Genomic DNA, 24,906 nt, shown 5'->3' with positions numbered 1-24,906 from the left:
AAAACTACTCTTAAAAGTAATATATAAACTTAGAAATATCTAACTAAGAACTCTAAAGAAAAGCTACTATATACTTACTAAAGATCTACTAAAAACTACTAAGAATTATCCTCTAAGTTATTTAAATCCTCACTAATACTATTACTATTAGGACTAATATCTATATTATTCTTACTATTACTACTCTCACTTTTTAATAACTTATCCTCCTCTTTAGAGTTAATAAGATTCTTATAAATACTTATAGAAGAGGTGCTAATATCCTTATAAGTATTAAGTTAAAGAGTAAGGCTAAAGCTAATATATTTAAGAATTATAACTAAGGTATACTTATAAGAATTATAAAGTATCTAAGAAGCTTAGACTTTAGAGAGATCTTAAATAGGTAAACTAGATATATAAAGGTTATTACTTAAGAGATACTTCTCTAAGATATTATTAAGCTTATTAAGGAATTAAGTTTAGTTAAAGATATAGCTCTTATTTTAGAGGTATTAAGGTAAAGTATTTTTAAGCTAAAGATAAGTTTACTTAATAAAGTCCTTATCTTTTTTTTAGTAAGTATTCTATAAAGAAACTATTAGCTATTAAAAAAAAACTTAATCTAAGGGATTATATACTTTAAACTAGATCTTAAGATATACCTAAGTATAGTTAGCAGTAGTCTCTTTAGTATTTATCTATAGTAGTTAGTTATTATACTACTTAAAGTTAGGCTAAAGCTTAATAAGGTTTACTAACTACTTATAGAGTAATAAGAGAAATACCTAACTATTTATAATTATAATATATATATAGTAGATCTTATACTAATAATACTTATTAGCTTTAATTTAAGTAATATAATACTTTACTTAGTTCTAGAAGATTTAAGTGCTATTAACTAAATAGTTAGAGATCTAGTTATACTAATAGTTAGTTTAATACTTTAGTAAAAGGTTACTAAACACTTACTTTATAATACTTAACACTATATAAATAATATATCTAGTAGGTAGTATTACTTATATTAGTATAAGTATATACTACTTTAGTAGTTTAGTAGAGCTATAAGGTATAAGAGATATAAAGCTTATTACTACTTAATTAGTTATACTAATAAATATTATTATTCTTTACTAAGTTATTAGGCTTATATAATATTAGAATATAAGCGATTAAGGTCTTAGTATTTATAATAATTAGATATAAAAGTAGTATTAAAAGGGGAAAGCTCTATAAAAGCTTAATAAAGCTTTATAAAATATAAAAGTTATTATAATATAATATAATAAGGAGGAAAAAAAAAAAACTAACCTTAAGTAGGAAAAAGAGTACTACTTTATAGATAGATATAAGGTATTATTAAATAGTTAGAGAGGTAGCTATAACTTTAAATAATAAGAATAGTAGTTATTTACTATAGTAAGTACTACTAAAGGTAAGAAGGTAAGTATAGTAAATTAATAATAATAATTACTATTTAACGTTCTAAATAGCCTTATAATATACCTATTTTAGAAGGGGGATAAATAGGATAAAAAAATAAAGTTATTATAAAGCTATTATTTAGAGAGGGTTTACTAAATAAAGAATAAAATATCTATAAGTAAAGAATATAAAACTTACTAAAGATAATTTCTTTTTTTAAGGAATAAGAGAGACCCCTAATAAAATCTTATTTAGTAAATAATATAACCTTAAGGGTAGGATTATAAAACTTATAGAAATAATAATAGTACTAAAGGATAAAGAAGTTTTAATAAATATATAGTAGATAACTACTATATAGATAATAGAGATAATTTATAATAATAATAATAACTATAAAAAGCTTACTATAGATAATAGAGGTTCTTACCTACTACTAGTCTTATTCTATAGTAGGGACTACTATAATTAGAAGGGGGATAATTATAAAGGTCTAGCTACTTAAACTAAAAGGGTTTAAGGATAGTTTAGCTAGACTAAGCTAAAAGGATAGAGAACTTTATAGAGATAAGGTATAGAACCCTCTATAGCGAGGACTTAATAAGTACTTATAGAAGAGTTAAAAAAGAAGATCTTAGAAGAAATAAGTAAAAGTAGCGCAGTAATACTATACCTACCTTTTAGGTGCTTCTTCTATTAGTTTAACCTAACTATAGCCTATAGCCCCTAAATACCTTTATAATAGGGTTATTAATAGGCTTAGCGATTAAGAGGCTAAAGTATTACTTTAGTTTATTAGTTTTATTAATAGTAGTATTATAAGCCCTACTATTTAACTATTAATAATATTTAGAGTCTTTAACTCTTAAGGTAATAGTAAGTAATAAAAAAGTAGCTTACTAAGGCTTTAGATAAGGTTAATAATTAATAAGGTTAGATCTCTTAATATATTATTATTCTTAATACTCTTAAAGTCCTTCTTAGGTATTATAAAGTTATCTATAAGTCTTTAGTGTATTCTAGCGTTTTTTAAGCTATTATAGGCTTTAGCTAGGATATAAAATCACTATAGTAGTATAGAGGGGAGACTTTATAAACTTAGTATAGTATTTATTAAGTACTTATTAGCTATTAATAATTAATAAGTATAAGTAGCTATAAAAGTTAAAAGTGTTATATTAGGGGTGTTATGAGGGTATATAATCAGATTAAGTATAAATTAAGATACTATTAATTAATAAGGCTTATGAAGCTACTACTAAGGCTCTTAAAGAGTATTATAATACCTTTATAGGTTAAGATAGTTATTATAACTAACTCTAAGTAAGTTAAGTAACTATAAGGTTAATTTCCTCGTTAGTAGGGGTATTATAAAGCTTATATTAGTCCTTAAGTTAATCTAAGAGGTATTTTATACTTATTAGAACCTCTTAGAGTTAACTATACTTATTACCTTTACCTCAGCCCTTATATCTCTTAGTCTATTTATAGAGCGGTTTAAGTATATTATTTAACTTTATAAGGATCTATTAATCCTTATTAGTGAGAGTATCCTCACTAGGGATATAATCTATAGTATACTTAAAGCCTTAGGTATAAAGTATATAACTATTAATCTAGTTATATTTAAGTAAAGTATACTTAACTATTATATATATTAAGTTCTATTAAGTAGTATTATTTAGTATTAAGTTTAGCTTTTATAATAACTCCTCTTATAGGGTAAAGATTTTATTATTATTATTAGCTTTATTACTAATAGATAGGAAGCTTTTAGATTATTATAGTAATAATCTAATATACTTAATAATATTCTAGAGCTTACTAATAGGGCCCTTCTACCTCTAATAGGTTAGGTTTTCTTAAGTTCTATTAAAACTAAGAAGGAAGTTAGACTCCTCCTTAAATACCTTATTATTAATACTATAAATAATAGTATAACTAATAAAGTTAAGGATATAGCTATAGTATTAAATTTAGCGTTATTTAGTATTAATTTCTATATATATAAGTAAAAGAGAAGGGAAGAGAGCCTTAAAGTAAGAGTTATTATTTATAATGTTATTAGAGATAGCTATACTAATCCTATTAAGTAAGCCTTAGTTATTAAGAATAGTATAAATAGTAATAGTAATATTCTCACTAGAGTGGGCATTAAGTTAGTAGTAAAAAGCTAAGAGGTATTATATCTACTTACCTGCTTTATTAATAAAGTAGTTAAAGATAGTAATAATTATATATTAATTAGGTGAGGTTTATAGATTAAATAATATATAAACCTTAGTGAGTACTTTCTATATCTCCTCTTAGATTTATACCTTCTTAGAGGTGTAGAGTTAGTTAAGTAGGTCCCTCTAACTTAACTTTAACTAATATACTTAGTTAAAAATATTATAATTAAAGAGGTTAAGTATATACTATATATATTAATTACTAAACGTTAAGAAGGGGTTATTAATATTAATAATAAACCTAAAGGCTAATTCTTTAATTTATAAGACTTTACCTTAAGGTATAGCGATAAGAATAGAGTATTAGCGCTTAGGGAGGGGCCTATTAATATTAGAATTATTACTAAATATACTCTTAATATAGGATTAATCTTAGAAGATATAGTGGATAGTCTTAAGGTATACTTTAGTATTAGATATAGTAAAAGCTTTCTGAGGTATATTAAGATACTTAGCTTTATTATAGTATTAGTAAACCTAATAAGTATCACTTAGATATATTATTAATATAGTTAAAAGTAGAGTAAAGAAGTAGTATACCTTAAGTACTACTTTAAAGGATCTTATAGATAAAGAAGCCTTTATTCTTAATCTAAGAGGTATAGCTTTAGCTACCCTTCTTTAAGATATACTTAATATTAATAAAGTAGTAACCCTTCTATATAGCGTAAAATAAAGCTTTAAGACTACTATAAGTAGTAAAGTTAATAGTTAATATATTACTAGTAGTTAATAAGGTATAGATCTAAGTAGTAATCTTATAAGGAGTTAATAAGTTATAGCTAATAAAGTGATTAAAGTGTTAATTATAGGCTAGTATAAGTATTATAATAGTAGGCTAGAGGTTAAAAAAGATACTAAGAGGTATATATAAGTAGGGCTTTAAGGTATAGAGGTAGGCGTAATAGTAGTAGTAGTAGTAGTAGTAGTAGTAGTATTACTAGTAATATTAAAAAAGGGTTATTTTTAAAGACTAGTGAAAAAATTAAAAATAGGCTTTTTTTAAGCCTTAATAAGGGGGCTAAAAACGTATTAATTAGGCTTAATAATTAAAAGTGCGTTTTAGCTCTATAGTAGTATATATTAAAAAAAAATAAGTATTATAAAGTACTTATTAAATAAAAATTACCTTATTAATATCTATTAGTACTTATATAGTTAAGTAGTATAATTCCTAACTTTATTTAATAAAGTATAAGGTTATAAGTTTAAATCTTACTATAGGTCTTTATATTACTAATAGTGAATTTCTTTAAATATAGTTAGTAATATATTTTTATTTTTTTTTAAAAATCTTTTAAAAATTCTAATTAGTTTAGAGACTAGATTTTCCTTCTTCTAGCTAACTTTAGATTAATTAAAACATCTAAAACAAGGGTATTATCGTTTTAGCTAATTAACTGCGAAAAAAGCCCTCTTTTGATTAGCTGATTAGTTGAATTGATTGAATGGGATTGAATGGGGTGCTGCGCTGGAATCCCTGAAGTCCTGCCGTTTGGTAGTATGCCGCGAGTTTGAGGTGTGTGTCCCGCTGGTTCGGGAGAAGATGCGCCATGTGAGCCGCTGACAAGGCTAGTATTCCGTCCGTGAGAAATCCAGAGGAGTATCCAATTTCAGGAATGATCACTCTCCAAACGTATTGCATGTCTGTCCGAAGAGATAAAGTGTCGCTGGTGACGACAGAATAATGATGCATAAGCTCAAGTCCCCGATTCTGTGTATCGAACCCTATGTATGCTAAGGCGCATCGCTGTTCATGACGTGATAGTATGTCGTGGAGACCGGGTTGTAGACGCTCAGTCGACTTTGGAGATTTTGTGTCGGATCCCCATAGATACTTTTTGTTGGTTTCAGCTGAATATACGCAGCGTATACCGAGTCGCGTGCAGTGAAAACATGACGGAAAGGCCTCATCGCACTATACACACCATATAAGACAAGAACTTGCAAAATCTCCTAGATTTTCCATGCAAAACCTTTTCAGGACTGATCTTAACTTTCCTTCGTTTGCAATCTTCGCATCCCAAGCGGGACTTGGTATGTTTTCGTCGCGTCGACGTCGGCCGCGACTTAGGCGACATGAACTCGGGGCGCCTGGCCAATTAATCTCGAGGACAGTACAGTAGAGACCAACTCTTCAGAGGCACTGGTTGATCAACCTGAACCTCTACAACGACGCTATTTGCGTGGCTCTTATAGCGGTTTCGATTTCGTAACTTTTGCCGTAATTAACAGCTACGTCGCTCAATACCGCAGGCGAATCCCTTGTGGACTTTGACAGCTTAGAGGGGATTATGGCGACTATCCAAAAAGGAAAATGACAAAACGTATCTCCCTTGTGACTCGGCTGATTGTGGATACAATTTGTTCCAGACCCAGTCACGGAGAGAGTCCCACTTCGTGCCTGCCCATCAGCGCACCTACGAAGCTCCCTCGTATTCCTAAACGAGGATAAACGAGCTTCCCCAAGTCATTCCACCGCCGTGACAGCAAAACATGCACGAAACTGGTGGAAGAATCGCAATTTCCGTCTGCAATCCATGACGCACGTAAACACAAATGTCCTTCTGCGACAAAGGAGACAACAAGCCCCTCGGAACCATGAATCAAATGGAGCTCCAAACGAGCTTCAAACGAGGTGCAGCTGAAGCTTGCGTAGTCTGGGCGGAATTTGAGGCAGCCTAATGCCAACACGACCATGGCGAATGCACCTTCAACTTCGTGTTGGTTAAATTTTGAGACTGAAAACTTCAATAGCTCCATAGCTCCATGTCTACTTATTGACCTGTTTCCCTTTCTACACACTTTCAAATTTTCACTCGTCGAGCACTTACTTTGACTTCCGCTTGACTTGTAGTTAGCACTCTACCAGAGTCCCGTACGATCCCGGTGTCACCAGTCCAGCAAACCAGGTCGAAGCCATGGCCACAGGCAATGACTTATTCAAGCTCTACCGCTATGACCCATCTTTAGCAGCCGCCATTCTTTTCATCATTCTGTTTCTCCTCATCACTGCATGGCATTCATTCATATTACTCCGTACAAAGACATGGTTTTTCATTCCCTTTGTGCTTGGAGGGTTCTGTAAGTAACAAGTGTCCCGTGTCGTCTCAACTCCGTCGTTCCAGCTGTGCTAATTTCGCGATACCCTTATAGGTCAATGGATAGGCTACGTCGGGGTAAGTTGGGAAAGCCAAGTCATTCATGGACAACTGTCTGATACGTTCTGTTCAGAGAGCGGTTTCAAGCGTCCAAAGCCCAAACTGGACGGTGAAGCCGTACATCATCCAGACATTGTTGCCATTGGTGGCTCCGGCGCTGTACGCAGCCAGTATTTATATGATTCTGGGGCGCATCATCATGATAACCCAAGGAGAGCATCATTCAATAATCCGGAGGAAATGGCTCACAAAGCTTTTCGTCTTGGGTGACGTGATCTCATTCATCCTACAGGCTGCCGGTAGGTTCGACAACCGCCCATTCATACCATGACTGATCGCTCTAGGTGGCGGTATCATGGCCAGCGGCACGAAAGAATCTCTCGAATTGGGCGAGCACATTGTCATTGGTGGTTTGGTGGTACAAGTTCTCTTCTTTTCACTATTCGCCAGCACCGCCGCCGTTTTTCACGTTCGAATGCGCAAGTTACCGACGACCAGAGTTCTATCGACAATTATTCCATGGGAAGCGTTCCTAGCGGTTCTTTACCTTGCCTCGGCACTCATTATGATTCGATCCATCTTCCGCTTGGTTGAGTACGCTCAAGGGAACGACGGCTATCTGGTTTCTCATGAGGTGTACCTGTACGTCTTCGACTCCGTCCTGATGTTCGCTACAATGTGTTTGTTTGCTTGGAAGCATCCGAATGCAATCAACAGATGGGCGAAGGATGAACACGGATCCGATTTTGAGCTACCTTGACGTACATTGGAGAGAGTCAGTTTTGGAATAGCGAGGTGAACAGCGCTTTTGTGTCTGAGCCAGTATCAGTGCATGCACAAACAAAGTAGATCAACGGGCCGATGGGAACGACTCAAGTAGTGAAAAGTAGTTGGATTAAACGACTTAAGTCTGGTGCTGAACCACCTAGGGATTGAAAAATCAATGCGACAGAAGTGATGACTTGAGCGTCGAGCCCCTAGCTCGTGAATCCCGCGCTAAAGATCTAACAATACTTAAACAAGGAGCGGCCCAAGTAAGGGATGATCACAATCGTGAAACCAAAGACGCGCAGTACCTCGCCCATTCAGTCCAAATCATCCACTCAGGGTCCAGGCTGTGCAGAGTACTGCACAAACCATCGATCAGTCGAACACCAAAATCCTTTCCCCACCAATAATTGTGAACGACGAGCGTCAAAACTCCATAGTGAGCCCACAGAAGCAGCGCCATCGGATCTTTTCTTTTGAGTAGGTCGATTAAATCTTTGCCGCTCAAGATTGGCCATGCAACAACATGCGAAATGCCACCCTTCAACTCCACCTCCAAAAAGCTCAACTCGAGCCCGTCAATGGCCCCGATATAAATCTCTCGGACATCTACCCCAACGTACTTGGTGACGATATCAACCCTTTCACGGAGTCTAGTCATGGCAGCCTTTGCGTCTCTCCATGGCACAGCGACGGCAAATCCCTGCTGGCCATTATCAACACTGTGAGTATTGACAGTCAGGAAGAGGGGCTTAAACATTCCAAATTTGATCATCTCGCCATAGGTCTGTGTGGTAATTTCGACGCCTTTCAAGAGCTCGAAAATGGACGTGATATGATCCAAAGGTGTGACTGACTGGCGTTCTTGAGATGCAGATGGCATACCAAACCCCATTATTATCAGAATAATCGAGAAGGCAAAAACTGCTTCGTAGTTATTGCCGTCGATGCAATTGAGGGCGGATCTGTAGCCCAGTATTCCTGAAATTTGGTATTTCGTGGCAGCCTCCGTGTAGTCCCAACTCGCCAAAGGCTCCAAGTGCGCACAGTGAGACGCCGATAGAGATAGCAGCCCTTCCATCAGGAATTGATGGCGCATTGCTTTTCTTGGTATCGTAGTTTTCCACAGATCCACCTGATCAGGTGTGAATGCCATGCTCAGGCAGGTCACTGTCCCGTAATGATGCATTAAATAGAGCTCTTTCAGTCTCGGAACGTGGGGAGCTTGACTGGTAGAAGATGAGAGCTGTGGAAATTCTTGGAAGTTCGCGTATTGACCAGCCGAAGACTCAATTTGGGCCCTCGGCTCGGTCGAAGAAGGCGTTGTTGATGCTTCCCTGGTAGAAATTGCGATCTCACTGAGACTACACCTCTCTTTCCGGCGTACACAATTTCGACACGAAGGTGTGTCCTCGTCGCACTAGTCAAACTAGATTCTAGCCAATGCAAAAAAAGAATCGAATCTACAAAGGGTTTTCATCCATAATTCACATGAGACAGATACACCGACGTTCCTTACCTTCACCCGTCGCTGTTTGCACTGTGTGCACCCATCCCGGGATTTCCGGTGCGGCTTTCGGCGTGTCATGACTCCTCGGTCTCTAATGTGGTCGACAGTAGAATGAAGGGGACGTTACAATCAACAGAGGTTGGGCTTCGGCTGGCTTTGAAGGAACGAGCACAAGGGAATACGAGTCAATATACGAAGATCTGGTCCAATGGCATTCGGAATAGGACGTCTTCCCCACGCCGGTTCCCAGCTACACCTCGTATTTCTCGTACTCCTTCGGATTCGCGGGAGAATCCATTCTGCGGTTTCGGCCAATCACGAACTCGATGATCAACCGTTTTTTGAAACCAATCAATTAGATCGCCTGCTAGCCTGGTAGATCTGCAAACGTTCCACACTTTGCACTGAATATTGAGTATTAAAATGGAGCACGCTATTCATGTCCGCCATTGTTTGGCCCGTGAAAAGCTGACTATGGGGCCCAGGCAGCCACCTGGTCTGGGTCGTGGGTTCGAAATGGGAATGTTGCGATCAGCACAGCCCATTCCCCTCTACACCCTTGAATCCTTACACAATCTTATCTTCTTTCCATGCCGCCCTATCGGCCTATCGGGGGGTATCAGTACTGGAAACGCCATCTAGGGTCTTTGTCGCCGGGCCAGTCGTTCAAGTCTCCAATGGCTTTGACTTCCTCGGCAATTGCCTCGCGCCTCTTATTTTCTCCCTTAAGAACGAAGTACAAGACAGCGCAGACCGCAATGTTGGCGATCAGGTATGCCAAAGCCAAAGAGTGACCGACAATGTACCGCGGGCCATCGTTTGAGCGATACAGCTGGGTGCCCATGACAGCGCCGAGGTTGCCGATGGTGATCTGCATGGCATTGCCCACGGCGCGCTTGGTCTGGCCAGAGACGTTGATGGCAGGCCATGAAAGAACCAGAGCAGTAGCAGGGTAGATACCACCGGCTGCGAAGAAGGTTCCTAGGTACGAAACACCAGGCTTTCCTGCTGGGTCGGTGTTGGCGAGGAGGATGATGTAGCCGATGGCTGCAAAGGCAGAGGATCCCATGATGAAGAACGCTCGGCGGCCGGTTCGTTCGGAGTAAATTGCGACGGTCAATGTCGTGGCAAAGGCAAGAGCGTACGGCGGAATCGTAAGCAACTGAGCCTTTGCAGCAGTGTATCCAAGATTCTTAATGATTGTAGGCTAGCCAGATCAGCTTTTGTCGCTCGGTGTGTGAATATTGATGATCTAGGACTTACCAAAAACAGAGAAAAGGTGTAGAGGGGCAGGCTCATGGTGTGAAAGCCCAGACCGTACAGCCAACACTTCGGATCCTTCAGAGCGTCTAGTACGTAGGCCCACGTGAAACGCTCATCGTGAGTCGCGTCACTGTCGGCAGCCAGTCGGGCGCGGATAAAACGACGCTCCTTGTCAGATACGAATTGAGCGGTGTCGGGATAGTTCTGAATGAACCAGTACGCGGCGACGGCAATGACGACGGTAGCAATACCCTCCTGGTCACAGGGTTAGTGTCATGGAAGTGCCAAGTAAAGTTGAGTACGAACCAGAATGAAAATCCATCGCCAACCATTAGCCCACACAATTCCTTTCATGTGTCCGATGCCCTAATTATTTTTAGCAAGGTGATTGAATGATGATGATGTTGAAGTGCTAACCCATGCAAGAATACCACCAAAAGCACCTGCGAGAGAAGCAGCACTGAAGAAGAGGGAAATGCGATATTGCCGCTCGCGACGCCGATACCACATGGAGAAGTAGAACACAACTCCAGGGAAAAGACCACTTTCCGTAACGCCAAGGAAGAATCTAGCGACAAAGAAACCGGCCATGTTGGTGCAGATACCCATCAGAGTAGCAACAACACCCCAAGCAATGGTCAGAGTTGGAAGCCAGAAGCGAGGGGTTGTTCTCTTCAGGATGATGTTGCATGGGATCTAATTGGAAGTCAGAGACATGCGTCGGTAACCTTCCAATGCTTGAATGGGCTTATCAACTTACCTCGAAGAGAACATATCCGATGAAGTAGAGGGTGAGACCAGTAAGATACTCGTTTCCAGCTGGTGAAGGTCAGCCGGCCATCACACCTCAAAAGACACCATGTCTCGCGTGATCAGAACTCACTCATGTGGAGGTCGTCGGTGAGACCCTCGATTCTTGCGTTGCCGACTACTCTTGCATCAGCACTAGAAGTCCTCGACATAATCTCACGATGGCTCACCATTGGATCGGTCGAGGAAAGAGAGCAGGTACAGGATTCCGACCGCGGGCAGAAGCTTTGCGTCAAGCTTTCGTAGCAATGCCTTCTCGTTCACAGCCTCCTCTCCAATCTCGATCTCTGAAGGACTTTCCGCTCCGCTGGACTCATTCAGCGGCGCCTCTGACGCCTTTTCGGGCGCGAGGTCCGGCTTCACCGCGCTCATCCTGAATGTCGGAAGAGCCTCGTTCGATTCGGTTATTGTTCTGTCGTGTTGTTTACTGCGGGAATCTCGTGCACAAAATCCTTCTCTCGGTCACAGCCTCAGCCGTGCATTCACCTGAAGTTAATTTTGACGCGGGTTGTGTGTTGGGTGAAAACTCTGTGGCCACGCGCACGGCTTTTCAATGCGGCCCCAGACGGATGCGAAGAGACCAGACGGCCGGGTTCAAATCTCTGCAGGCAATTAAGACATAAGATTGGCGAGGGAGAAGGACCTTGAGTTGGGGGCCTCGCCCCTCCTCGGTTGGGTGCCATTGTGTCAAACCTACGCGTATCTATGAGCATTTCTCACTGCCGTTTCCCTGGGTACGCATGGCATCATCGGTCCATGATGACATTTACGGCTCCTCATTCCAATTTCATCTTAGCTACCGTTGCAGATTGTCGGCGTCGAGTGGATTGCGCGATCGGTGGTGGGTGTTGAAACACCAATTCTGTTGGGTGTGATTGGCTGCTGGCCCTTCTGTTGGATCACGACATGTTGAACCCGATGGCGACATCGTCAAACTGGGGCTTTTCCCCCAACTTTCTCCAACAACCCCCCAATCGTCGCTCTGTGATAAATAACACAGCTCGCTTGGCAAAGCTCGACATGAACCCCCACGTGTCGTTCGAACCAGCTAACAAAATCTTGTTTCTCCGCGCGGCTGGATCTGACACCTGCAAGTGCCGACGAACTGCTCGTGCGGGCGAACATGAGGCCGAGAAGAAAGCCGACCGGCCGTTTTGCGGCCCCACTCTGAGACTTCGGCGCCGCGTCTGTCTCCACACCCGCCCGATGCCCCCACAGCTGCGTGTCGGAGCAACACGGACGATCGGCAAACGCCCGAAGACCGCCATTCATACGGAGACACTCAATGCACACAGAGTTCGGTGTTTAATTCGGTGTTTAATTCATCATTGAAATCAATCAGTATTTCACATTCACCACCAATGCAATCGGGATGGCCCATAGGCACCTCAATCAGGACAAGATTCATCTGCAAGCCCACGAGTGTTCAAGTCCGATCATCAAAACTCATTCGAATTGAAATGAACCCGCAAGTAGCGGGAAGCTCGCAAGTCATTGGCGAAGAACATTCACAAGTGCGAAAGAGGAAACAGATTTCCCATCCCCGAACGATTTTATAATATTTCCTACTATACACTAACTACCCTTTTTTTGTCCTTTTCGAAAACCCTTTAAGAAATAAAAGCAAATGAACGACCTTCTATGCAAATAGTGAAAGATAACAGGCTAAGCGAGTGTTTGAACCAAGACCAACCAAGGAAACCATTCAGTCATCACAAGCGTCTGGTGTACAATCCCCCAAGCTCAAACTCGCACCCTCGATGAGTTTGGCTTCGCTCAAAGTTGAGCAGCAGTCGTGGGCAAGGCCATGACCAAGGAAATCGCCATGTGTCCCCCGATCAGATCAGAGACCTGTAGGAGAGAGTAGCGGTCTCTCGGAGCAAGCGATGCATTTAGCAGGCGGTGTCGAAAGCGACGAAGGTCTGGCCGTTGGTGGGGGCAGGGAGCTGAGCAGCGGGAACGTTGAAGAGGCGGCACTGGACGGGCTCGTTGGCGGAAGGCTTGCCGAACTCGACAGCCTGGCAGCCAGAGGTCTGCTTGCAGAGAGCAAGGCAGGCGTCCTGGGTGGCGATGTCGGAGCGGGTGACCAGAGGGTTGGGGGCGCTGGTGGCAGGGCCGGTGGGGGCGGCGCCGCAGACGTTGCGCTTCTTGGGCTGCTCAGTCTGGCCGTTGTTGCCAGTCTGGCCGTTGTTAGCAGCCTGACCGTTGTTGTTGTTGGCCTGGCCGTTGTTGTTGTTGTTGCCGGCGCCGTTGTTGTTGTTCTGGGTGGGGGCGGCGGTAGGGACGCCAGTGCAAGCCTTGTCGAAGACCATCAGGTTAGAGTTGCTCTGGGGAGGAACCTGGGCAGCCGGGACGGCGTAGAGGTAGCAGAGGGGAGTGGTGCCGGAGGGGGGAAGGCCGAAGACGAAAGACTGGCAGCCGGAGTCAGCCTCGCAAAGCTTCTGGCAAGCGTCGGCGTTGGCCGCGGCAGGCTGGGAGCGAGGCTGGACGTCAGCGTTGACGGGGCCAGCAGGCGCGCTGTTGCAGGTGTTGGCGCGGATGGCGAGGGGGCCGGCCTGGGCAGCGGCGGCGAAGGCAACAATGGTGGCGATGGTGAACTGCATTTTGACTGTTGGGTGGGTGTTTAAAGAAAACTGAAAAGTTGACTGAAAGATGAGCGAAAGAGTGATGATTGCTGAAAGAGCGAGCTAAGAGAGAGAGAAAGAGAGAGAGTAGGAAAGATGCTTGTGAAAGACTGTTGATTGGATTGGTTGTTGGTGGTGAGGAAAGAAAAGGTTGTGATTTCGGGGCGACGAAGGCATTCTTTTATATTCATCATGAGCAAGTATTTCGGTTCCTATTCCCACCACTTCCGCAGCATATCGACTGACGATCTACGCAGAATGGACGCTTCGATGGAGATGGCATCTTACGACGCGCGTCTCAACACCGCCAGCCTTCGGCACAAGTGGGCGGAGAACATGATCGACATCACGGATGTCAAGCGGTGAACTTGAGGTCCTCGTCACGGGCCTCATGGTTTGCAGGGAGTTGGGAGCCGTACGATGCCGCTGAGGCCGCCCCCAACCACTCAGATGGCACTTTCCATCTGATGTTTGACGTTTCACCATTCGCTTGACGTCTACAGCCTCAGCGGGACAGTTGGGATACTCCCGCGAAGTGGGAGAAAGTCCTGGAAAGTTTCAAGGGTTCATCCGGCATATTCATGCGACGAAGCAACAATTCTCCTATGCGTTTCCGTCTGTGGCTAGAAAAACACCCGATCAATCTGTAATGCTCAAACTTCGAGAAGCTGAGATTGACACTCTGGGGCAAGACCGACTTCGGCACTGGCATGATGCTTCCAGCCTTTTTCCGATATTCTCTCATATTTCCCCACGTTTTCCTGCTATTATTGGTGGTTGTATACCAATGAATTGACTTGCAGCGCAGTTTCCGTGAGGGGGTTTCGGTACGTAACAAGCGAGTGACATTCCAATCGATAGTCAGACATCTTACGTTACCCGCTTCTGTGGCACGGGGAATTTGAAGCTTACTGCGTAGTAAGAAAGCCAAGCATGAGGCTCACGGCTAAACTGGCCCTGCCGGGCTGTCGGCTACGGGGCGCCGCTTGGCTTTCATTGGCAAACATGTCTGGGGACGTGCAATGGACTGGGATACCCTTGTTCTGTTTCCGCCCAAGCTTTGCGGCTCCCGACGCCTGTTCCCCCACATTCCAGAACGATTCCATCGCCCAGCCAATCCCAACGTTCAGGGGTAACGATCAGGGGTTGCGTTTTTTTATTTTCTTGACATCTCTTTTCCCCTGAACAGCCTCTGTGACGTGGGTATCCTTCAAGTGATGTGGGCTTACGCCGTCAGGCATTCGCGGTCCTCTGCCCTAACCGAGCCTACTGAGACGTGTTGGCCGCGGGGGAGAAGCCATATCGAGCCAAACAGTAGCAAGCCGCAGCAACGCACAAACATTCCGAAAATATGCTTGCAATCTCCCCTAACTCTTTTGAAGTTAGGGCATAGCCATTAAGGCGGGGAACCTTCAGCAAGCGCAGCCCTGCCTATAGCGGAGAAACAACTCTGTCTGTTATTAAGACGTGGGCCGCAGTCGTGAGGCTGAGTTCCAAAGTGTGACCATCTCCTATTTCGGCGACTCGTGACCGGACGTCATTGGCGCAAATGCAGAGGTGACGAGTCCACCATGGGGCGGCATTGGGGGCTGAATTCTTCTTCAAGCCGAGCGGGTGAGCGGCATGCACGCACACGTGGAAAATGGTGAGTCGAGTTGAGTTGGGAAATTAGCATCGTGAGGGGTTGACTTTGTGCGTCGTCACCAAAGTAAAAATAGGCCTTCGGTTAAACACAATTGTCGGGCCGTGTGGTGACTGTGGTGTCTGATCGTGAGGGTTCATTGCTGTGAAGGGTTGTAAAGGCAGATGAGGATCATCGCCGATTTCCACATTGGGATCCGCGGAGCTTACGAATTGGGATGATGCGAGTCGCGCAACAACAAACCTTCAATGGAGAGAACACCGCACTTGCAATTATCGACATGTTGTTGACTGATGATCATTGGGTTTGTATCTTTGGCGGCGATGAGCCCTCAGTTTCTGTTCGGGCACCACGGATTTGACGGGATGTTTGAGTTACAGACCGCTATATGGTCAGTTACGTGGAAGCCGCATCGACCTAAACCAATGATACCGTACTTTGACCATATAAGAGCATGTTATAGGCGAACTAGTGACAACAATGGCGGTCAGAATGACAACATCGCTTACTAGCTGGACAACTACTATGAGTCTTTTTCGTCAACAGCCAGCCGTCAGTTCCGGGCCTTCTCGACATCCTGTGAAACAAGGCGGTCAAATGTGAAGATTTTTCGATTTATGATGATGATTACTTCAGAGAGCAGTCGCCATTCCTAAACCGTCCAATGGTCATCTCCGTAGTATGTGACGAATGGCGGCCATTCATTGCTGCGTCTCCTATGACTAGACAGAGTCAAGAATAGAAACGCTGCTGGCTATCACGATTTGTATCTTGGCTACGTGATCTCGTATTCAGTCCAAGTTTATGAACGAGGCAGGAGAGTTCTAATTGATATGGACAGCAAGATCAACGGCCAATGCGAATGTAATGAGCAACTGCGTGAGAATGATACATTGCTTCCGATACAGCAACAAGCCGACACCACTTGTTCGGTTACATACTGTTTTCTGGTTTGTTCCTGTTACTTAGGAAAGGTGGCAAATACTTCAAAACCAATATCATGTAACGAAAATATGTATGCAGAGCGACAACAAATAACATGACAAGACACATGATTTCCCTGAAGTCAGTGGAGAGTTAAGCTGGCAAAAAGAATATCAGTTCAGTTTCATTAAATTGCTTAATTCCGACTCTCTTTGATTATTTTTTCTGTTCATCTTGTCCAACTTCTGATCAAATTCGATGCGGACGACGACAGAACTCGCAATCTTACCAGTGGCGTTCTCGTATACAGACAGGAACTCCCAAAGCAGCGAGGAAACACACAGAACACTTCAATTGCGAGGGCTGAATGACGCCACAGACCTACTTGGACCTCCAGGGTGCCTACCTACCACAACCCGTGGAGGTCCCAGTAGGAGGAGGTGTTATCCAGCCCCAACAATCACACTGCCCGCAACTCCATTCTTCCAAGATCATCAATACGTCACAACTCCTAGATTTGCCCATTCCGTTCTGCACACTGAGTGGGGATGATGACAAGATGTCACCACATGTGAACATTGAATGAATGTTGTCTTTGTGGGTATTGCCCAAGCACGCTTTGTCGGAACAATATTTTGTTTATTACTACGTTGTATTGTTCGCCACTTAGCTTCCATCATTGTTGATCATGTTGCCAATGATTCACTGATACAACTCAACGGACGACTCAGTAGACGAACCGTAGGATACATCCGCGAAAACGGAATCTGCCATATTGACCATTAATCTTGCGGGTAGAGAGTGATCAGGGAACTGATAAGCAGCCGTAGATACCAAAGCGGAAAGGCAAACATGGGCTGTTTACGTTACATCCAGTGGAAACAGAAGAGTCAGTACAATTAATATACAATTGAACCCGAACTTCCGTCAATATAGAGCTTATGACCGAGTCCAAACCCTCCTGGATTGACTTTTCCGGTGGCGACAAAACTCTTAACCTGCCAAGACGGTTCACGTGGGTGATCAACATTGGCGATGGTTCGAGCGGTGGCTGATTTTTGATTGTTGTGGTGGCCGGAAGCTCGGGAAAAAAAACAAGCATATCCGGGACGTGGATGGACCCAGTTCCGTGGGTGCTTCTTTCGGAGTTGCCAAAGTGCCCGGAAATTTGTGTTTCAAGCAAAGCGAGTTTCTAAACTGCTTCAAGGGGAACTGACTCAAACACATTGCCCTTTCCGATTGTTGTTTACTTACTTTGGAGTTTTGATTGAGAACAACAACGCGCTTCCTTGTCTTCACGACCAAAAACAATGATTTTGACTCTCGGAGATGTATATTGCGGTCGGATGCATCCATATTGCTGCTTCTTTTGGGGTCCGTAGATGCGTTGGTCGGGGCTAAGACCGACTTGGAAGGTGGTTTTAGGTTCATCGCGGGAGCTAAAGTGTTTCGGGATGTGGGCATCGGTAATCGGGAAGAATAGATTGCCTTCCTGAAAAGGAACTGGGTCCCCGAACTGGAGACTTTGTTAATTCTCGTGAGAATAGATTGACTTTGACCTCATTGAGGGGTAATCGGGCCGTGACCGAGTTGTTGAGCACTTGGTAATGCGATCATGTCAAGGTGAATGAATCGGAGTGATCAGCGACGGTTCCAATGCATCAGTGGGTTCTCCGATGTCTCCGCTGATGAAGTCATGAGTCGTCGAAAAGAATGGTCTCGTTCACCTCACCTTCCTTGCAATATGTGGTCTCCGTTTGTCATACCTCGACGTTGTCGATCTTCACCTGAACGTAGCGCGGGGTTGCATAATCTCAACTTCAGGCGGAACTCTCAAAGAGTCGGCGATGTGACCGTCTTCATGCGTTGAGACAGGACGTGGTAAGGTGGCGAGGGACTCAGCGAGTCATCGCCGGCTTCAACTGATCAGTATGTGATGACGAAAAGTGTCGAACAAACAATTTCTGCTGCTGCAGATGCGCCTGTAGAGTAGTCTGGGTTCCGTTACACGGTTCTGAAAGCAAGTTTCATTGCTCATCTCGAATATGTCATGTTGCGTGTCGAAGTGAATTCTTTTCAGTATTTTTGTTTAGTAATAAAATGGCTGAAGGAAACCGTTCAAGATAACATCTCAAAATACAAAATGTTTATGCTAATTACTAAATGAAAACACTTGAGTATCCAATTTGGACGAGTCTGAATATATGAGTTTGGTAACAATGGACATAGACCTGCAGTAAAACCAGTGAGGTTGGCTTGCAAATCGTCCGAACTGTTGCGCTTGGAAAAGTTCATCTCAAGTTTGCTGTCCATCACAGACATTGTGTCAAGACATAAACATTCCTCTAAGGTTAAACCGCATGTACGTCGATCACAAAGCTTAGCTTAAGGTGAAAGTCTGCAAGTTGGGAGTGATAGTCAATCTCAGTTGCAAGTCATGTTCACCATCATACTCAGAATGTTTTCAAAAGAACTCGATTTAGATGTGCTAGCAGCAAACATGCAGATTCGAGCCGTTTCCGGCGCGGAACTATGTACACAGGAATTGTCCACGTCTAGTTATGGATTTGCTTCGCTCTCGTCGTCCTCCCCGCGGCGTTCCCATGCAACCAGTTCATACCGCTAGCTTGAAGACTTAAGAGTTTGGAAAATTAAGCCCTTTCGTGTATGTGAGGAAAAAGTTGGTCTATATGTGGAAGGCACAAAATGAAACACCCAGTTCGCCCGCAACCCATCCCTTTATGCAGACTCAAGGAAAACCGTTCTCAACCCAATGAATGTGTTCGTGATGATGTTAGATACGTGAGATTTAGACACCAGAGTCCTCCTGCTCGATGGAGTACTCCTCCTGGAAGGTGGACCAGTTGGTGCAGATGTCCTGAACAGTGGTGGAGTCGGTGAGGGCGGTGATCTCGTCGTAGCGCTCGACGAACTGCATGGAGAAACCCTCAGAAGTGTGCCAGCCGATGTGGCAGTGCATGAGCCAGGCACCCGGGTTGTCGGTCTCGAAGGCCATGACGAGGTAGCCGGAAGAAGGAAGCATGGCAGTATCTCTTCTGGGAGGGTTGGTGGTGTTGAGGGAGACGGAGCTGGAGTAGGTGCCGGAGCCCTGAGCCAGGATGAAGAAGTCGTGACCGTGAAGATGGATGGGGTGGGGGACGGCCAGAGTGGTCTCGATAACGAAGTAGATCCACTTGTTGGCCTCGGAGAGCTCGATGACGGCGTCGTCGGTCTCCCAGCTGGTGGTGCCGTTGACGATCTGGAGGAGGGTCGGGTCGGCCCAGTCGACGAGCATGGAGGTGCTGTTGAGGTACCACTTGAAGAGGCCAGCGGTGTTCTTGCCGACGGTGGCGGACTCGAGGTCGTTCCAGTTGGCGTCATCGACAGACTTGGAGAGGTAGGGGACGAGGTTGTCGGTCTCATCGTCGCAAGAGTCAGTGTAGTCGTAGGCGGAGGTGGTGGGGGTGCCGATGGTGCTGGTGTAGGCGATGATACCCTTGATGTTGTCGGTGCTGTCGTTATCAGAGCAGGCAGCCTGGGGGATGGCGCGCATCCAGAAGTTGTCGGCGGTGTCGGCCTGGTCGGCAGTGACGATGATGTCGTAGCGCTGGCCCATGCCCATGTCGAGGACGGTGGTGGTGTAGGGCGTGATGGGGACAAGGTCGGCAGCGATGACAGTCATGGTGTGGTTGTCAATCATGAACTTCCAGTGGGTGTCGACAGCAGCGTTGACGAGTCTCATGCGGTAGGAAGTACCGGAGGTCCAGGTCATGTTGAAGCGGGTACCGGTCTGGGTGGAGTCGCCGTCGTCGCCGTAGACGTTGGTACCGTTGATGAGACCGTTGTCCAGAGTCGGGGGACCGGAGGTCTCGGCGGTGGAGTAGAGCTCGTCGACGGTCTGGTGGTCCCAGTCGTTCAGGAAGACCATGCCGAGATCCTCATCGTAGTTGGCAGTGGCGGGACCGTTGATGATGATACCACCGAAGATACCCTGCCAGGCCTGGAGGGCGAAGTGAGAGTGGTACCAGGTAGATCCGTACTGGGTAGCTCTCCAGGTGTAGGTCATGGTGTTGTTGGGAGCAAGAGGGCACTGGGTGATGGAGCTGACACCATCGGCCTCGTTGGTGTAGTTCTGGCGAATGCCGTGGAAGTGGATGCTGGTACCGTTGTTGGAGGTAGTCAGGGAGTTGGTGACGTGAACGGTGACAGTGTCACCCCAGTCAGCGAACAGGGTGGGACCGGGAATAGAGCCGTTGACGGCCATGGCAGAGCGGGAGACACCATCGGGAGAGACGGTGACGTCGGTGAGCTCGAGCCAGTACTCGCGGGTGACGCCCGTGTCGGGGACGGTGTTCATGTAGTCGGTGCTGGTGTCGTAGTCGCACCACTCAGAACGAGTGCTGGCAGTGTTGCCACTGCAGGCCGCACGAGGGTAGAGCTTGGACGGGAAGGGAGAGTCCAGAGCGGAAGGGAAGGCAGAGGCCAAGCCGGCGAGGGCTCCGGCCACGAAGAGAGACTTGAGCATTGTGAGGGAGTGTGAAGTGCCAAGAGAAGGTAAAAGAAAGACTGGATGACACAAGTAGGAAAAGAGTGAAGGAAGCAAAGAGCGAATGGAAGCGCAGAGCGAACTGTGCTGGGTGGTGAGAGAGTGGGAATGGAGTCAAACAACCGACGGGCCGCAGAGCTTATGTATTCCGCACGTCAACCGGCTCACGGCAAGAGCGATAGTTCACAGAGTCTAAAAACTCTATTACCCCAGTGAATGGCTTCACGTCTCCAGTCTCCCGTAGAGCCGCTCTTGCCGGTATCCATAGGACCATAGCTCCTCGGACTTGCCCCAGTAGGTTATGATCTTCATGCATAGATTCAGCGAGAGAAAGCGTCTATGGATCACGGCAATATCTCACGATGATTCCCATGTCGAAAGAAGGATGTTTCTGAGACATGCCCCTATGTGACCCATGCGTGGCTGTACGGGGTCGTAAGATGGTACGTGTTGGAGACGTGTAAATGAACCGCAGTTGGGCTGACTCGTAGCAGCTATAGACTAATTCGCAATGCTAGGGCCAGCGTCAAGGAGAAGCTGGGCAAAGAGGGGGGTGTCAAGGAGTCGCTTGGGGCTCGACCCGCTGCAGCCTCACAGGGCCGACATCCAGGAGTCCAGGAAGGGCCGGTTGTGCCGTTCGGTCGACGCTTTGAGCCGTGGATGACCGGGTTGACCGACCATCCGGAAGTGTGGGAGCGATCGGAGCTCCATGCCCGGCCGATTAGGTCTCCACTTGGAGACGCTGATTTTAGAAACTTCCGACTCCGCTCTACGGGCGAGGTTGTCTGTGCTTGAAGGGGGTGTTCGTCCTCGCCAGGAACACGTTGCGCAGCCTCCTTGATCTTACGTGGTTTCGCTCGAAGCCATCCCCCTTTCGCGATGGTCTCGACCTATAACATCCCTGCTATATATCAAGAGCCCGCAAAAGCCCCATAGATCTTGGACCCCAGCATGGCCCCCGTTCATCCCACATTCCGAAACACCACTCCCGGCTTGACATGTCCCCCGCTTCCGGGATGTGCCTAGCTCCCGATAAACGACAACGGCGCTTCTACACCTTCTGGTTGGCTCAGGGCCGTTTCCGTCCCATCAGCTTCGAAAAAGCTTGGCCAGTTGCCGTCACGGCAATGACCGACGCGTCAAGGACATGCAGGAGATACAGGAGAATTGATGCTAGATCACCTCTCCACCTGATATCACAGTGGAGTCTAAGCCTCATCGACATACTTCCCTGAACGTGCGGAATTCGGCCCTGTACCAAAGCGTACGTTCGTGCCCAAGTTTGTCGAAAGTCCAAGTTGCGTCTTTGCCAGGAACAGAAGCTGTGAAGGTTGTGTCGCATCTGGCTGGGTAGCTCGTGCCGGGAAGAAACCCCGAATAAAATTTGCAACCTTGTATAGGGAACTCCGGCAACGAGACGCGGCTTGCACGGATGACTCGACAATGCTCTGCGGTTTTTATTTAATCAACACGACTTCCCCTCAGCCAACTCCCTTTTAGGAACCCCACCTCTTCACCCACACTCACCTAGTCCATCCTTTTCTCTCGCTCTTCTCCTCGAGTCTCTTTTACAGCCTCATCCAATCGTTTAGCCGACCTTCCACTCTCATTTTCACTTTTTTGAAAAAGACAATCGCAATCATGCAGCCCGTCGCATCCGTTCTTCTGTCCCTCGCCGCCCTCGCGGCCGCTGCTCCCTCCTCGGAGCGTCGCGCCGTCGCCGCCGACAACTCCAGTCCTTTCCAGGTCTACGCCTATGGCACCGGAATTGGAGGACTTGCCATGTTCTCCTCTGGAGGTGGGTCCGGTACTGTATCATTTCGAGCTTCTTTTTCGAGGGTTTTACAATACCTCACCGCATGTAAATAGGAGCTTTTAGGCTCAGAGTGCACGCCCCCCCTGTTCTCGTTTGTCCGGCTTTGAAGCTCTTCTTTTCAGATCTCTTTCCTACTTTGATATTAACGGAGAATCAATAGGCGATGCTTACTTCGGCGACCACACCAAGTTGAACGACACCCAGGCTGCCCCTGTCATCTGTAAGTCACCGCGCCATGACCCTGGCAATAACCTGTTGACTGACCATCGCAAAGTCACGCCCAATGACAACAACACCTGGACCGGCGCTCCCAACACCACCGCCATCGGCAACAGCACCACCCCTCCCACTTGGTCCAACCTGCCCTTCTCCATCCCCAGCGAGACCTCTGGCTCCCACGACGTCGGTTTCTCCAACTCCAGCTCCACTGACCGCCAGACCTCCGGTTTCACTTTCTACGGCACCTTCATCTTCGTCGACAGCACCTCCGGTGGCGGCATGGAGTCTCTGTGGTATGCTACGCCCAGCAGCGTCGACGGCATCTACAACCTCAAGTGGAACCAGACCGGCGACGACTCCGCCAACAAGATCACCCTCACCCTCAAGAAGACCCCTCCCTCCAACGCTCAGATCACCACCGCCGAGGCTGAGGCCTCTGCTTAAGCGGAGCGCCCTCTCTTGGACGCTTGAGCTCTCTCGCCATCAAGGTGGAGGATTCAGGCCTGTGTATACTTGCTTCTTGGGCCTTTGCGCATTTCCGAACGTTGCAGGCGTTTTGTAATGTGTATTGGCGGAATCTAGGGATCATTCAATGGGAACACGTAGCGGGATAGAATTTGGGAGTGCGAAATAAAACATGGCTTGAAATTCTTTTTCATTTCTGATCTAAACCATTTGCCGGTTCATGTGCCAAACAGATTCATCATCGCTCGTGACGTTATAATCTAGTAGTACAAGGTATGCTTTTTTTGCTTCATTAAAATCCTTCAGCGACGTTCGCTCGCAATCGCCTCAGCAGAAACAGGCGGCAGGTTCTCCGCGGGCGTGATGTTCTCAGGGTTGCCGCCATCACCACGAGCACCGGGAGCGACACCAACGTCGAGGCGGCGGTCGCGGAAGTTGTCCTTGCCAGAGGCGCCGACGCCCTCGAGACCAGCACTCTCCTTGGCGCGGCGACCGAGGTTGGAGCCGTGCATCTCCGCGCTGGTCTGGCCCTGGACAGGCTTGCCCAGACCAGCGTGTACGTCAGCCGAGGTAGCGCCAGGGAAGTCGTGAGCCGCCGTCCGACCTGAAGGGTCCACGTTGGGGTTCAGGGCCTGGCCGGGGGTCTCGGAAACTGCGTTGGGCTGGAAGGTGTTTTCCCGGGGTGCGGTGCCTGCAGGGTAGGCCTGGGCGTGGAACTCAGGGTATGCGTCGTTTCCGACCTTGGTGCCGGGGGCATGCTGTGTTGGGGTTAGAATGATGTGCGCTTCAGGTGAGGATGGTTGATTGTGAACTTACGCCCTTGGTGGTGAGAGGCTCGGAGCGAGGGACGCTGGGGTGGAACTCGCCCTGCTTGGGGTTGACGGAGTCGATGTTTCTGGTGGTGGACATTTTTATGTTGTGGAAGTAGAGTTTATGGATTGGAGAGTTGTTGTGTATTGATGATGATGGAATTGGGTATCTCTGTGATTGCGGATGATTTGATTGTGTAGAACGAGAAAGACAATAACTTGTCCAACTGAAAACATTCTCTTAAGTAGCTTGTTGGCAGCTGCGAAATCGCCTCGATGAGATATCTTTGAGGCGATCGTGATGCAACATCACGATTACATCACGGTCGCGGAGGATGAGATAAGAGCACCACTTTTTCTGTGGAGCGATGAAGTCAAATCGCAGCAAAGACCCTCATGATGTCAGAAAGGCCGATTGTCGACAAAGACAAGAAACGAACATGCTGCGGATGGCAAATTGAAATCGAAAACCTGATGCAGGATCCAATGTTTCTTGGTGGGTGTGGTTGGGAGATCCGATAAGCGCAGAACAGCACTTCCCATTGCTGATGCGGACGTTTTAGTCCGGCCGGGCTCGGTCTGTGTCGGTCTGCGTTGGTGACCACACCGAGACCCACCGAGCTCACTGAACTGGAGAATAGGGGGGAGGCGAAGGCGACATGACGCAAGTCCTAACCTACGTGAAGTGGCTTGATTAATCTAGCTATG

General features: G+C 46.0%; 7 protein-coding genes across 7 annotated transcripts; 2 read left to right on the top strand and 5 right to left on the bottom strand.

The window, feature by feature from the left end:
- Window positions 1-2,599: 2,599 nt before the first annotated feature.
- On the top strand, window positions 2,600-7,562 carry GCG54_00012336 (Protein RTA1; the record flags this gene model as incomplete). The annotated part of the gene is made up of 5 exons (XM_045412214.1): window positions 2,600-2,605; window positions 6,503-6,725; window positions 6,798-6,820; window positions 6,876-7,101; window positions 7,147-7,562. 5 exons carry the CDS (start codon window positions 2,600-2,602, stop codon window positions 7,560-7,562), a joined length of 894 nt encoding a protein of 297 aa, XP_045261249.1.
- Window positions 7,563-7,847: 285 nt separating this feature from the next.
- On the bottom strand, window positions 7,848-8,669 carry GCG54_00012335 (uncharacterized protein; the record flags this gene model as incomplete). Its single annotated transcript, XM_045412213.1, has 1 exon — window positions 7,848-8,669. The coding sequence occupies one exon, from the start codon at window positions 8,667-8,669 to the stop codon at window positions 7,848-7,850; it is 822 nt and encodes a 273-aa protein (XP_045261248.1).
- Window positions 8,670-9,699: 1,030 nt separating this feature from the next.
- On the bottom strand, window positions 9,700-11,564 carry GCG54_00012334 (putative transporter; the record flags this gene model as incomplete). Its single annotated transcript, XM_045412212.1, has 7 exons — window positions 9,700-10,287; window positions 10,344-10,598; window positions 10,650-10,709; window positions 10,761-11,039; window positions 11,104-11,162; window positions 11,227-11,271; window positions 11,324-11,564. Coding segments are annotated over 7 exons (1,527 nt in total), but the record flags the coding sequence as incomplete, so codon positions are not given.
- A 1,481-nt stretch (window positions 11,565-13,045) lies between these two features.
- GCG54_00012333 (uncharacterized protein) lies at window positions 13,046-13,756 on the bottom strand (the record flags this gene model as incomplete). Its single annotated transcript, XM_045412211.1, has 1 exon — window positions 13,046-13,756. One exon carries the CDS (start codon window positions 13,754-13,756, stop codon window positions 13,046-13,048), a length of 711 nt encoding a protein of 236 aa, XP_045261246.1.
- A 5,396-nt stretch (window positions 13,757-19,152) lies between these two features.
- Window positions 19,153-20,868, bottom strand: GCG54_00012332 (Laccase-2; the record flags this gene model as incomplete). The annotated part of the gene is made up of 1 exon (XM_045412210.1): window positions 19,153-20,868. One exon carries the CDS (start codon window positions 20,866-20,868, stop codon window positions 19,153-19,155), a length of 1,716 nt encoding a protein of 571 aa, XP_045261245.1.
- A 1,662-nt stretch (window positions 20,869-22,530) lies between these two features.
- Window positions 22,531-23,368, top strand: GCG54_00012331 (uncharacterized protein; the record flags this gene model as incomplete). The annotated part of the gene is made up of 3 exons (XM_045412209.1): window positions 22,531-22,687; window positions 22,866-22,925; window positions 22,980-23,368. 3 exons carry the CDS (start codon window positions 22,531-22,533, stop codon window positions 23,366-23,368), a joined length of 606 nt encoding a protein of 201 aa, XP_045261244.1.
- Window positions 23,369-23,691: 323 nt separating this feature from the next.
- GCG54_00012330 (uncharacterized protein) lies at window positions 23,692-24,298 on the bottom strand (the record flags this gene model as incomplete). The annotated part of the gene is made up of 2 exons (XM_045412208.1): window positions 23,692-24,147; window positions 24,206-24,298. 2 exons carry the CDS (start codon window positions 24,296-24,298, stop codon window positions 23,692-23,694), a joined length of 549 nt encoding a protein of 182 aa, XP_045261243.1.
- Between the last annotated feature and the right edge of the window lie 608 nt (window positions 24,299-24,906).

The sequence above is a fragment of the Colletotrichum gloeosporioides genome (assembly GCF_011800055.1).
Source record: "Colletotrichum gloeosporioides strain Lc1 chromosome Unknown consensus_65, whole genome shotgun sequence".
Taxonomy (NCBI): Eukaryota; Fungi; Ascomycota; class Sordariomycetes; order Glomerellales; family Glomerellaceae; genus Colletotrichum; species Colletotrichum gloeosporioides.
This window is presented reverse-complemented; position numbering and strand designations above follow the sequence as displayed.